We start from the raw sequence: 15,398 nt of genomic DNA, 5'->3' as shown, positions 1-15,398 counted from the left end.
TAAAGGCTGAAACCGGTAGTGACCTCCCACCATAATATAATAACAGCATGCATTTCCTAGGAAATGTGTTTTTACATTATGGAAAATACCAAGAATAGCGATCAGAACTTTACCACCTTTGCTGCGAGTTGCTCGAGATTGTACTACGTACTAGGACTGCTTGCATTAGCTCATGCTAGTAATCACCGATACTTTTATAGTGTACTATGTTCGGCATGAAACTCTCCAGTTCCAATCTTTGAGTTTATTATTCGGTTTTAAAACAATGTGGGATTTAATATCCCCTTAATTTAAATAAGAGAAGTGAGTTCTGCATTAATTTTCAGAAGTGCATTATGCACTTCTGAATGGAAGAGTGCTGTTCATTATGGGATGTTAAAACAATTGGAATGAAGTCATCAGTCTCTGCATACAAGTAGCCTAGTCTTGAAGATATCACTCTCAACATACACATGCTGGCTACTGAAATTAGAAATCTTTATGCAGATGTGCAAAAATACTTGGTCACATGCATCTTGTGTTGTAGGCAACTATTTAAAAATGCTGCTGATCACAATGAGAAAAACAAAGGAACTTTTGGAATTTTATAAAGAACTTATTGTGAGTGCTTGTCTGGCTAGAGCAGTGATGCCGAACCTTTTTACCCAGGTGTGCCAAACATCTTTTTTTTTTTTAAATATTGACGTTGTTGATGTGCCACTTGCATACATTCATTATAAATTTAACTACATAATCATAGATGGTGACTTATACATATCATATTAGGCTATTTATTTAATAGGACATTGATATAAAATCTATGAATTCATATTATACAATTAATTTAATAAAGTGAAATTACAAACTTACATTACATTTAATGACTTTTCTGTTGCTGAGTACTGGAAGAAAGTTGCTTTATAGAAGGGCTATAGTGTGTACATTTTAATGCTACACAGGCAGCGCTCATATCATTGCTCAATCTATTTCTCCCTTTCGATTTGATATTATTTAAGGCAGAAAATAGAGTTTCACAAGAGTTTGTAGAAGAGAAAATTGTTAGAAGAGCTTTAGCTCTAACTACAAAATAAAATAGAAATAGGCTAACTATAAAATATAATCCTTTCAATGAACCGAAACCTACCTTCGCCTTAACTGAGAGCGATCTTACACGATTTATCGCAGTTTTTTCATCAGAATACCAATATTTTTCAACATCCAATTTGTGTCACCTGAAACCATCAAGCGTGTCAGTGCTGACACGCGTGTCATAGGTTAGCCATCACTGGGCTAGAGCCACAATTTTGAAAACAGCAGAGCTGACTGGTTTCTCAAAAGGTGAGATATTTCTGGTGTTTAATCAGTGGAAAAGTAACCTATATTGCTTATCTAAGAGGCATAACTGTGGTCCTAAGATAGTCTGTCAGGAACAAGATCTTTATTTTCTGAGAAGACTTGTATGGACAAACAGAACTTCCTCTATGCAGCAATTGACCAAATCATTTAATGAAGGCTCTTCCTGATCCATATCTCACCGAACTGTGCACAAGGAATTGAAGAGGATCAGTTGCATGCAAATAAGGAAACCACTGATTTCTATAAAGAACTGGAAAGTTTGTGTACAGTGGTGTCAGGAACAATGAGACTGGAAAAAATTTGTGATCTGACGAGTCACGGTACGCCCTGTTTTGTACTGATGGTAGGCAGAGAGTTTGGTGGGAGAGCCCCTTGAAGCAATGAGCCCAAGTTGCCTTGTAAACACAACTCAAGGTTCTGGAGGTGGTGTGAGGCATATTCTGTTGATATGGAATAGGTCTCCGGATATTGCTAGAAAATCGGGTGTTGTCCAAGAAACATTAAATCATTGCTGCTGAAGCCCATCCTGCAATGTTGACTTTTTATTCAGCAGATGACATTTTTATATCATGGACGCCAATGCTACCTGTTCATCGCACAAGAATTGTTCAGTAGTGGTTCAGTGAGCATGACAGCGACTTTCTCTATCTTACTTGGCCACTGCAAAGCCCTGGTCTGAACCCCATTGAGACTGTATGGGACATGTTAGAAAAGCAGATCTGGGAGCAGAGTTCTCTTCCATCAAATCTGGATCAGGTAAGGGACTGTCTGGTGGATGCTTGGTATGTTGCAGACATAGATGCGATCCAGCACCTTATGGAATCTGTTTGGGTTAAAGGAGATATAACATGGTATTAAATAAAAGTTTTTAATTCAGTGGCCAGTATCTGTAGCAAAATCTTTCTATTTCTTGTGTTGTGTTCATCTTTCCACTTGAATTTGTGCATAGCTGTATGTCGGAACATGTTAGTAATGACTAGTCCATATCTTGAAAAGAAATCCAGCAGTTATTTGCCTTTATTAGCTTTGCTGTTTTTCTCCAAATTTTTCCAAAACATTTCTGTATATCTAGTATTCTCTTCTTGGTAAACCTAATATTTATTTTGTCAATGCATGTTTGTCAGATAGTGCAGGAATTTTCATTGTTGAACCAGTCCTAAGTAATATTGTTGAAGGAATCTTGCATGAACTAGTCTAATATAATTTTATTTGAGGTGATAATAATAAGAATTCCGTTTTCCTTTTATTCACCTCAATTGGATCATTTTTATTGGTAAAATGATTCAGAGTAATGTAAGACTTCTTTCCTGGCATGATGAAATATGATCTTTAAAATCATTCTTAAAACTTGTTTTTTTTTTGCTTCGGCCATTTTAATCAAGTAAAATTAGGCGAAATAAAGTTATGATAATGAATCTTTTCACAAGAATGCTTTTCTAAAAAGCATCTTTTTACTAAGTATTAATGTTGGCACATCAAAAAAAAAAAAAAAAGAAAAAGAAAGAAAAGGAAAAATCCAATGTCAGTTAAGAAGTGCTTTTCATTGCATTGCATTGTTTACTGATATTTTTTACATCATTAAAAAAAATGTATAAATACATTCATATAATCACTTCTAATATGCATAAGTGAATACTACTAAAGTGGAAATTGCCTCATTGATAGCATCTGTTCCTTCTTTTTAATAGGGAGTGTGCCACCTGGAAGATACGGCTAAAAAGAGAAAGCATCCTTTTCGAAGGATTGATATAAGGTAATATAGTATTAATACTAATGAGTGTAAAAGGAATGGAGTTATAGAAAACAGGTTAGAAATTTTATAACATAGTTAATGTTTGAAACTTTTTTAAACAAATTGACTCTCCTTTCAACATGCACTGGATTGGAAATAAAAAGTCCAAAAATATCATCAATTTCCTGATATGTACACCAAAGGGGTGCTCAGGTTGTTATGACAGCAGTACATGATTCATTTTACATTATTATTAATCTCCTATCACCAATTTTCTTCCAATTCAATCTGTTACTTGTGAGCACTCCAATATTATCATATTAAACATTTCAGGCTTCCTAGGCACTTCTGACTTAATCATTTCACATAGATCTTGGTCTTCCTCTGGGTCTTTTTCTTACCATCTTGGCACCAAACATCTGTTTTGCTAAATATTCCTCACCTATTCTATTTAAATGGCTATACCATTTTAGATTGACTCTCTCACACCTTCATCATCAAATTCCTGACATATACCCTTAAGGAGCATACAGGATATGATAGTACATGTGAAAAATTTACACCATTACTAACTTCTTTTCTACAATTTTCCTTCAAATCAGTTTGTTACCTGTCAAGACTTCAGCATTATCAGATCTTACACTTCTGTCTTCTAAGGCACTTTTTACTATTTCAATCCACCTATATCTTGGTCTTCATCTGGGTCTTTTTCCTGCCGAACTGGCAGAGAACACTTGTTTTGCCTCTCCCATTCTATTTAATTAATATTCCATCTAAGATTAGCTCTGGTAATGCATTCCTGGATGATGACAATGTCAAGCTCTTTCCTAATATCCTCGTTTTTAATATGATATTGCCATTGATGCCATCTGTTCATGCCTCTAATCTTTCACAGGCCTCTCATATCTATGGTCTCTAGTCTTTGGTTCAAGTGTTTTACTTCTGACCCAGCTCTCAGATCCATAAGTTAAAATTGGTTTGAACACTGTCTTGTACACAGCTAATTTAGTGTTTTGACTAATTTCTCTCTATCCCATATAAATTTATTAAGTTGACTTCCTACCATACCAACTTTGTTGATTCTGTTGTCTATTTCCATATTTAATTTACCATCTTCACTAAAAATCGTACCTAAGTAGCTGAAATGTTTTACTTGTTCTATAGGTTCTCCATTTGCAATGCAGTTGATATTTTCAATGCTTTTGTCTTGTTATTGCTGACCTTCATACCAAATCTATTACAAGGGTTATTCAATTTAGTCAGGGAATTTTGCAGACTTGTAGCGGATTTATTTAGAAGTATAACATCATCTGCATAGAGTAAAGAGCTGAGATTAACATCTCCAATTTTGATATTAGATTTAATATCACTTTCCTTCATAATGTTATCCATATAGATAATAAATAACAGAGGGGATAACGTACATCCTTGTCTGACACCAAATTTAACATTAAACCATCTTCCTGTATTAAGTATTGCTTGATATAATGCACCATTGATACCATATAACTGTAACTTTTTGAATAGCTTCTCACTTGACTCATTGCCTGTAATTTTCACTTTCAGTTTTATTTCCCTTTTCATATATGGGTACTATGAGAGCTCTACTCCAATCATCTGGAATTCATCCCTCTTTATAACCTTGCAGACAACCTCACCACATGCCTCTCTGGCTGAATCAATCAGTGTTCTCTTCAGGGCTTGCCACTGAATCTCCAAGGTTTGGTTCCTGTTCTCAATAACTTTCATTTTTTTCTTTAATAATGTTTGTGTATTTTAGTCTACAGTTCACATCTGAGAGCTGCTCAACTTTTACTCGCTTTAAAACTTTCTTACATGTTATTCTTTTCAATATGAAATTCAATTTTATCGTGCCCAAGACAAAATGGCGATCACTTCTAGTTTCAAATTCTCTGTACACTCTGGTGTCCTGCACCAGGGAAAAAACATTACTATCAACAATAACATAGTCAGTGAGACTTTTCTTATTCCTTGCTTCTTCCCTGCATGTGAATTTGTGTACATTTTTATGTTGGAACATTATGTTAGTAATAACCAGTCCATGTCCTGAGCAGAAATCCAAGAAGTATTTGCCATTGTTATTAGCTTTGCTCTTTTCTCCAAATTTTCCAAAATATTTTTACATGTATGACAATCATTTCCTACTCTGTTATTTAGATCTGCAAAAAGGACCAACTTTTCGTTTTTCATTGTGTCAGTTGCTTTCTCTAAAGCCTAAAAAATCCCTTCACTTCTTCCTTAGTAGAACCTTCTGTGTGACCATAGGCACAAATAAGTCTCATTGTCCAGTTCCCCATTCTGATATTTGCCCACATCACTGTACTCGAGACTGCCTGCCATTCAAGAAGATTAGCCTGATATTTAGTGTTCAATATTATGGCTACTTCGTTTTTTCCTTGATTGTCATTGCCTGAATATAACATTTTGTATTTATTGCTCAGAAAGATCTCGCCAGTTTTTGTCTCTTTTGTTTCAGTCACCCCTATTATGTCGATGTCGATCTGGTACTTATCTAATTCCTCAGCTAGTTCCATTTCTTTGCCATTCAGGCTTCTTATGTTGATAGTACCAATCTTTAACTCTGGTGATGTTGAGTTGGGGTACGTTTTCTGATTTGTTCCAGTAGCTGACTTTTCGCTGTTTGCCCTGGATCCCTGGCGAAAATAACGGGGGCCTTGTTTATACGGGCAATGCTCCAGCCATCATGAAATTCTGTCATGTTGTACCTTCATTTTATATTTTGGTTTAAGCCAATAAGAATACAATTTGGTCTGTTAAATCCCAAATTGCCAGCCCATCCTTGTTCATTCAGTATCCAATTAGATACCTAACAGGGTGCACCACGAGAAAGGGAGGATTGGATTAGTTCAGAAGCCCTGGTCAGTTCTCCACATTCCTTTAAAGACTATGTTGAGGTCTTCTCTCAGTTATATAGCTTTGACCCTTAAGAACCCCCTGCTCACATGTTATTGAATACTAATAATGTCAAGTTTCTTTCTAATACCTTCATTTTTAATATAATTCTAGCATTGATGCTATCTGTTCAGGCCCCTATTTTTTTCTAATAACACTTATATCCATGGTCTCCAATCTTTGATCAAGGTCTTTATTATTTCTTACCCAACTCTGAGAGTTGGGTTAGAAATGAACCACTTTATTCTGTAACTTAACACTGTCTTGTATATTGCTAGTTTGGCATTGTGGCTAATTTCTCTCTTATTCCATATAAATTTATTCAGCTGGCTATCTGCCATACCAACTTTGCTTATTCTGTTGTCTTGTACCAGATTTAGTGTGCTATCTTTACTAAAAACTGATCCTTTGTTCCTTTTAGTGATCAAAACAGCAGAGTAGGAAATGATTGCCATATAGAAATGTTTTGGGAAAATTTGGAGAAAAGAGCAAAACTAATAATAATCGTTAGCGCCTGCTGGATTTCTTTTCAGGATATGAACTAGTTATTACTCACCGCATGTTCTAACATAAAAACATGCACAAATTTACATGGAGAGAAGATGCAAGAAATAAGAAAAGCCTAATTGAGTTATATTATAGTTGATGTTTTCCCACTAGTTCAGGAAACAAGAGTATACAGAGAACTTGAAATAGAAAGCGATCGCTATTTAGTTTTGAACAGGATAGAATTTAATTATTTCTCTTATTAATAGGGAAATACCTCTATATTTACTCTTCTCTTCAATATGAAAATATTGAAGAGAAGAGTTTAAGAAAGTTTTAAAGTGAATTAAAGTTGTACAGCTATCAGAGGTGAACTATTGACACAAACATTATTCAAAAAAAAAATTAAAAGGTTAGAAAACAAGAAGCAAATGTTGGAGATTCAGAGACAAACCTTGAAGAAAATATTGATTGATTGATTCGGTCAGAGGGACATTTGGTGAGATTGCCTGTAAGGATAGAAAAATCAGAACTCCATGGTGGACTCAGGAGTTTAAAGGAGCAGTCACGAAAAAGAACATATATTGATTGTTCCTGGCAAGTAAGTTGGCTTGTGCTCTTAGAGAATGCAGAGAAAAATGAAAGAAAGTGAAGCATTATGTAAAACTAGCTGAATAAAAGTCATGAGAAGACTTTGGTAAGAGCATAGAAAATAAATACCAGGAAGGTGGGGAAAATATTCTGGAGGCTATTGAAAAAGCTTAGAAATAGAGGAAATATTGTAAAAGAAATCGGAGATGACAAAGGTGACATGAAAACTGAAGATAAAGATATTCTAGATGTCTGGAGTAATTACCCTGAAAGATTGCTAAATGAACCAAGCAGTGTTATGCATGGTGGTAGAAAATACCCAACAGGAATGCAGTCAGGAATACATTATTATTATTATTATTATTATTATTACGGGTATCTCCATGGAGTCAGTAGACTCATCGCGGGAGACCCAAACTAGCAAAACAATATCTGTCATATCTCTTCTTGAATTCATTTACAGACGAAGAGCTCACAACTAAGTCAGGCAATGAATTCCACTCATTCACCACCCTCCAGGCAAAAAACCTTGTTCTGACACCTTTGTTAACCACACTCTTCTTTAATTTCCAGAGATGACCTCTTGTTCTTCCATCACTATCACACAGCTGAAACATTTCCCCTGCATCAATCCTATAAAAACCTTTTAGTAATTTGAATGTTTCTATCATATCACCTCTTCTTCGCCTATCAACCAATCTCTGCAATCCACAAGCTCTCAATCTATCAATGTAGGGAGTATTTTTTATATCACTCACCAACTTGGTCACTCTTCTCTGAACCCTCTCCACAGCCTCCTGATCTCCAAGGAATCCAGGTGACCAGACCTGAGCACAGTAATCCAAATGTGGAAGTATCAATGCTTTATAAAGGGGAATAATAACCTCTTTATCTCTGGATGTCAGTGTGTTCCTTAACAACCAAGTAATCCTATGTGCAATCTTGGACACCTTAGCAATGTGTCCTCTGAACTTCATCTCCCTATCTACCAATACCCCTAAGTCCCTAGCCTCATCAATCTCTTGGAGTACCTTTCCATCGATGTAGTACACAGCTGGTAATCTTTTAATCCCAAAATGCATGACTTTACACTTTTCCACATTGAACTGACATCCATTTTCTTTTGCCCATTTTACCAGCTTATTTAAATCCTCCTGCAAACTTTCAACATCAGCTTGATTTTTTATTGCACTACACAACTTTGCATCATCAGCAAACAACTGAATATCTCCCTTTAAGCCGTTTCCTATATCATTTATATACAAATTAAACAACATTGGCCCAAGCACAGAGCCCTGAGGTACACCACTGGTCACCTGCCTCATTCTGGACTCGGCTCCTCCATACACCACCTTATGGTATCGCTCCCTGAGCCATTCTCCTATCCATATCACCAATTTAATATCCATTCCCATCTGCTCCAATTTGCGTAACAGTGTTCTATGGGGTATCCTGTCAAAAGCCTTAGCAAAATCCAGAAGTACCACTGTGTAGCCAGTTCCTTTGTCCAACTTGGATGTTATTCTATTATGAATAGTTAATAGATTGCTAAGGCAGGATCTACCTTTAACAAAACCATGTTGGCCTCTATAGAGTATCATATCCTGATCCACCCATTCTTGAATTTTGTCTTTAACCAACTTTTCCAATACTTTTACCACTACTCCTGAGATGGTGATTGGTCTGTAATTCAATACCGCAGTTTTAGAGCCACCCTTATGCAAAGGAACCACTTTGCCTAACTTCCACTCCCTAGGGACCATACCAGAGTTCAAACTTAAATTAAATATCCAGGTAAGAGGGGTTGACAATTCATTTGCACATTCACGCAACACCCGAGCTGATATTCCATCTAAGCCTACCGCAGTGTTTGCATTTAAGTTTTGCAATATATTTAATACCTCTGATTCTTTAGCTTCAATTCTCACATTAGGTATTGCTATAGGTATAGAGATATCCTCACTTGGGTGATAGACTTTTGAGAAGTGATCACTCAGTAACTCGACTATTACATCTGATTTTGTCACCTCAATACCATCAGCACCCACTAAGGTTATCCTTCCGAAGTCATTCTTCCTCTTACTTGCCACATAGCGGAAGAACTCTTTGGGATTACCCTTGATCTCTTTGGCTAAGGTCTTCTCATAATATGATTTAGCTTTTCTTACTATGCTGGTAACCTTCCTAGCTTGAGCCTTGTACTGCTCATGGGTGTCCTGATCGCCCTTCTCCTTGTAAATTCTCCATAACATTTTCTTTTTTTGCAGTTCAAGCTTGATACTACTGCTCATCCATCTAATGCCTGCCTTGTTTGACCTCCTGACCATAGGGACACAATCTGATATTGCTTTCCTCAGATACCCGCTGATTTTATCCCAAGCACTGCTAACATCTTTCCCTTGCAATATGTTTTGCCATGGGATGGCTGCAAGCTCACTCCGAAGCTTGTTATAATTGCCTAACCTGTAGTTCCGTACATACCCCTTCTTAATAGAAAAATCCACAGATTTTGCAACCTCCCAAGTCAATACCACATGATCGCTTTCACCAACTGGAGGTAACGAGGACACCTTACTTATGCATATAACCTCTGAACCAATAACCAGGTCCAACACTCTCACACCACGTGTCCCTTCAGTTACGTGCTGTTTCAAGTAATTATCTCGTAGAAGATGTATGAACTCCATTTCCTTTTTGCTACGTGATATTTCCTCCTTCCAATTGATATCACCATAATTAAAATCCCCCATAATAATCACTAAGCCTTCACTCATTGCACTAAGTTGCTGATGCATGAATTCAATATCTTCCCCCGTACTCCCTGGCCTATAGCAGCATCCAACTCTATATTTGGTTGCGTTGGTCACTATTTCGCACCAGACTGCCTCAAATGAACTCTCATTCACATGTCTATCATCATGATATACTACTTTCTTTGGCTGCAACACATCGGCTATCATCAACAGTACTCCTCCTCCTGTTCTATCTTCTCTATCCTCCCTGAAAATACTGTACCCTTCACATTCAATTCCAGTGACCACATCTTCTGCTGACAGCCAAGTTTCACTAATGCCTACAACTTTTGGTGAGATTTCACTGACTAATGCCAAAAATTCTTCTCTCTTATTTTACATATTCATATTACATATTCATACATTCATATTACATATTCATACTTGAGTAGAAAAAGCCATCAAGGCAGCTGAAGTAAATGAAATTCAACCTGAAATGCTCAAATATGGAGATATAAAAAGTTTTATAATAGCAGCACAGCATAATTCAGGCCTAATCAGAGGTTTGAATTCTGGATGATTGCAATAGGGCTTCTCATAGTACCCATCTATTAAAAAGGAAATAAAATTGAATGTGAGAATTAAAGAGGTATTTGCTTACTAAGTGTTCCAAGTAACATTTATGCAAGTATACTTGAGAAATGGCAAAATAAAATTGTGGAAGGGAAGCTTGCTGAAGAACAAACTGGATTCAGGCCAAATAAAGGTTGTCAGGATCAGATTTTTACTTTAAGACAAGTAGTTGAGAAATCTTGGGAATGTAACAAGCATTTGTATTTAAGTCTCATAGATCTTGAAAAAGGCATATGACAAAGTGCCAAGATGAAGACCTACATCTTCTTGTAAGTCATAGGAGATGGTTTCATGTTAAATCAGGTGTGTGTGCAAGGATGCACATTATCATCATCATCAAATTCCTGCATGTACCCTCAAGGGGTGTAACCTCAAGCATGTAACCTCAAGGTACAGGATATGATAGTACTACATGAAAAAAAATTACTCACACCAGCTGCCACACCTGTTCTTGAATTCATTCACACTACTTGCACGTAGCATGTTTTATGATATTCGCCATACGAAATAATTTGTTTCTTTTTAGTAGAAACAACATGAGAAACAACAAAGCTGATTCTTGCTTTGTTGTTTCTCATTTTGCTCCTTAACTTTCTTATCCTCCCTATGTTCCTTTAAATACTACTTAATTGTGTGCAACTTCCATGTCTTTAATCTGCTTTAACTTTGCAATATCAGAGGATATTAAATTATTTTTAATATCCTCTTTAGCGAGACAAGACTTCTTGTTTTTGACTTCGCTGTTCTTGTGTTTTCACTTGCGTGTTTATGGTGCCATTTTAGAGCTTTATTTTAGTATTGCAATATCTCATAAAAATAGGTTATAAATAAACTAAGTCCTCTAAAATCTATGCTAATATACTATAAAACATTAATATACTTATTTTCTAAGGAAAAAAATGATACAATATAAGAGGAAATCGCCAATTTTAAGTGAGTGCTTTGTTTTTATTCTGTTAAGATAAAAGCTTCTTTCAAATATCAGCTGTGAGAAATTTTGTTATCATTACTTACATATATTGCACTGCACACCAGGTCCAGAAACAGGTAGATGATTATCTTTATCAATGAAGTGAAAACTGTTCGCATAACTTTTGCTTCAAATATATTCTTTTGTCTTTGACAAGAAAGCTGAAATACCAGTACAAGATTCATTACTAAACACCACAAGAAAACAAACTTCATGTCAGACTTAATGTTTTGTTGTTATAATATTCTTCCAAGGAATTTTCCTTCTTTTTTAATTTAGATGCACTCGTTATATCTTAGTTGAAGATGATGCATATCGATTCCCTGTGTATTGTTTTATGTCCAGTTTATAAAGTGCACACACCATATTTTATGCTTACAGGACATCAACCGACTCAGCACCATTTCTTCTTTTGAAGTGCATCAACAGAATCATCCTCTATAATGCTTGCTAAATAATTTATATCAAATATTAATTTAGCAAAGACTGCATAAATGTTTTTGATCATTCATCTGTGATCTGATGATAACAGCACCATGTTCAATAATTTTTCCTTTTTGTCCCATCCATAATATAATGGTCAGCTAAGACTTATTTTCTGTATTCAATTATCTCTCATCAAAGTGTTAGACTTTTTTAAACCAGGATAGAAAATCTTGTCCTAGTTTCCTGAGTGGATGTCTCTACTCTCCATCAAACATGCTTTGCATTTAAATCTCTGTCATCTGTGGTTGTGAAAGTATTTAGGTAATAGGTGATTTTCATTATTTGATGTGAAACCATTACTCTGCTTATTGTCTTGAAGTGATTTGAAAAGTATCGTATTTGTTCTCTAGAGTAACACATTGGATTATGCAATAACTTGTAGTCAGTCATGCACTAAACTCATTTTAAAATATATGATAAGTTTACAACCTTTTGTGGATTCTATTTCCAAGCACACACAAAAAAAAAGTTTTTAATTATTATTATTTTCTTATTTTTTATAGATTATTTCCACAGGATCAGTATTATTGTGGTGTCCTCTATTTTACTGGAAGTGATGTGTTTAATCAACGGATGAGAGCTCATGCTCTCGAACAAGGATATACCTTAAATGAATACTGCCTACGACGTTTGGGAAGCACAGGTAAGTGGTTTGTCTTCTATGTTTCTAATTCCAATTACAAAATACTAAAATAAAAATAAAAATTACACTAAAAACTTGCATATGATTTAGATGATATAATAACAATGAATTAAAGGGCAACCTAAATAACATAAAAAAATCGGTAAGTCAGAAGGAAAAGATGTGATAAACTACAAGCTATATAAATTTGCTGGGAATAAATTTGATTCAGAGATTAAGTTTTAAGTTGTTTTTTTTATTTATTTATTTTTTATTTGACCAATACATGAAAGGTCACACAAGACCTATAGTAGCAGATTGGTGCCATGTGTGAGCAAGAGGATAAGAAGAAAAGAGGAATTTTTTTTTTTTTTTTTTTTTTTTTTTTTAACAACTGAGTTTGGAAGATAGGATGGGGGAGGCTGTTCCAAAGAACAGAAGTAGATGGAATGAAAGAGGAGACAAAAGTTGTTCAGTGAGCTTCAGGCTGGACTGGAAAATGGTATTGGGTAGCAGTAGTTCTTGTTCTTATGATTTTGGAGGCAAGTGAAGGAACAATAGTGACCAATTCAGCAGAGCACGGTCGATGAAAGTATCTGTAGAAGAGGCAGAAGGAGAAACTGAAGATCTATGAGGGGATTGAAGTGGATATGTAAGAGAGGGGTCATTAAATAACTGAATTGTCCTCTTCCAGATAGAATTTGAGTGATCTTAGAGAGGATGTTGAAGCACTACTCCAAATATGTGAGCAATATCCATGGTTGGACAGACATACAAGTGAACAAATATTATTATTATTATTACGGGTATCTCCATGGAGTCAGTAGACTCATTGCGGGAGACCCAAACTAGCAAAACAATATCTGTCATATCTCTTCTTGAATTCATTTACAGACGAAGAGCTCACAACTAAGTCAGGCAATGAATTCCATTCATTCACCACCCTCTGGGCAAAAAACCTTGCCCAGAGGGTGGTTTCTGACACCCTTGTTAACCACACTGTTCTTTAATTTCCAGGGATGACCTCTTGTTCTTCCATCACTATCACACAGCTGAAACATTTCCCCTACATCAATCCTATAAAAACCTTTCAGTAATTTAAATGTTTCTATCATATCCCCTCTTCTCCGCCTATCAACCAATTTCTGCAATCCACAAGCTCTCAATCTATCAATGTAAGAAGCATTTTTTACATCACTCACCAACTTGGTCACTCTTCTCTAAACCCTCTCCACAGCCTCCTCATCTCCAAGGAATCCAGGTGGCCAGACCTGAGCACAGTAATCCAAATGTGGAAGTATCAATGCTTTATAAAGGGGAATAATAACCTCTTTATCTCTGGATTTGTCAGTGTGTTCCTCAACAACCAAGTAATTCTATGTGCAATCTTGGACACCTTAGCAATGTGTCCTCTGAACTTCATCTCCCTATCTACCAACACCCCTAAGCCCCTAGCCTCATTAATCTCTTGGAGTACTGTTCCATCAATGTAGTACACAGCTGGTAATCTTTTAATCCCAAAATGCATGACTTTACACTTTTCCACATTGAACTGACATCCAATATCTTTTGTCCATTCTACCATCTTATTTAAATCATCCTGCAAACTTTCAACATCAGCTTGATTTTTTATTGCGCTACCCAACTTCAGTTGTTTGCATCATCAGCAAACAACTGAATATCTCCCTGTAAGCCATTTCCTATATCATTTATATACAAATTAAACAACAATGGCCCAAGCACAGAGCCCTGAGGCACACCACTGGTCACCTGCCTCATTCTGGACTCGGCTCCTTCATACACCACCTTATGGTATCTCTCCCTGAGCCATTCTCCTATCCATATCACCAATTTGGTATCCATTTCCATCTGCTCCAATTTGCGTTACAGTGTTCCATGGGGTATCCTGTCAAAATACCAATAGATAGATTAAAATAACTTGCACAGCTTGCACGTTTAATAAAAATTATATAGAATTTTATTCAAAAACTCCATTATATTTCATCCAGTGTTATGTGGACATCATCATAGAGACAGATCATTAACTATGTTCAAAATACAAATCACAAGAATGAGTCATAAATCATATGTATGACTTCTGCTCATGTCTCAGTCACAGCCAAAGTATATGGTATTAGACTATGAGAGTCCAAAGGAACAATTGTAAAAAGTTTGCATAGATAAAAAATAATTTTAAATAATTATTAATTAAAAACAACAAAAAATCAACTTATGGACTATTACTTATTATGGAAATTGCCCGAACTTTATTCGGGCAAGTTCAGATGATTTTGTAGCATTTCGCATGTTTCAAGGAAAAGATGATCAAATTTGAACTTGCCCGAATGAAGTTTTGTCAGGTTCCAAAGAACTCTATGTCTTGGGTCTAGTGTCAATAGTGTGAGAAGCAAGGCCAGACTTGTCAGATTCCAAGTCTGGCCTTGTTTCTTTGGAATTTAGATACCAAAAATATAATGTAGTTTTGTTGTTCTTCAGTTCTAATCCAGGCAGAATGACCAGTCTGTCCAAAATTGCAAAGGTGATGCAAGCAGGGTACTTGATAGACACCTGGTAAGGAAAGGGATGACAATGCATCCTTTAGAATTTGAAGGAAGCATATAGATTGAATTTATGAAGAATCCTACCTATTTGTTCTGAGGTTTCTTTAAGGTAGGGTATTGAAATTCTTTTCACATTGGATTGTAGTCTGGTAGAAGGATAATAATTATCAATAATTTTTTTAATGGTAGTTTTGTCATCTTTGCTATTTTGGATAGACTGGCCATTCTACCTTCATTAAATTGAAGAACTTCAAGATTATATTACAATTTTGAAATCTGACAAGTCTGGTCTTGCTTCTCATGCTGTTAACACTAG

The 15,398-nt window shown here is 35.8% G+C and overlaps 1 protein-coding gene across 2 annotated transcripts in view; it reads left to right on the top strand.

Annotated features, from left to right (window-relative positions):
- LOC150096321 (DNA polymerase beta-like) overlaps positions 1 to 15,398 on the top strand; it is a 219,894-nt gene that overhangs the window by 172,027 nt on the left and 32,469 nt on the right. For both annotated transcript variants that reach the window (XM_090408925.1, XM_090408924.1), the window contains 2 exons: positions 3,024 to 3,088; positions 12,403 to 12,542. In XM_090408925.1, coding sequence (XP_090265051.1) covers positions 3,024 to 3,088; positions 12,403 to 12,542 — 205 coding nt within the window. The remainder of the gene's footprint in view (positions 1 to 3,023; positions 3,089 to 12,402; positions 12,543 to 15,398) is intronic.

The sequence above is a fragment of the Typopeltis vanoorti genome, chromosome 19, assembly GCF_054136105.1.
Source record: "Typopeltis vanoorti isolate ZY-2024b chromosome 19, IOZ_Tvanoo_1.0, whole genome shotgun sequence".
Classification (NCBI taxonomy): Eukaryota; Metazoa; Arthropoda; class Arachnida; order Uropygi; family Thelyphonidae; genus Typopeltis; species Typopeltis vanoorti.
The sequence above is the reverse complement of the archived record's forward strand: the minus strand, read 5'-3'. Positions and strand labels throughout refer to the sequence as shown.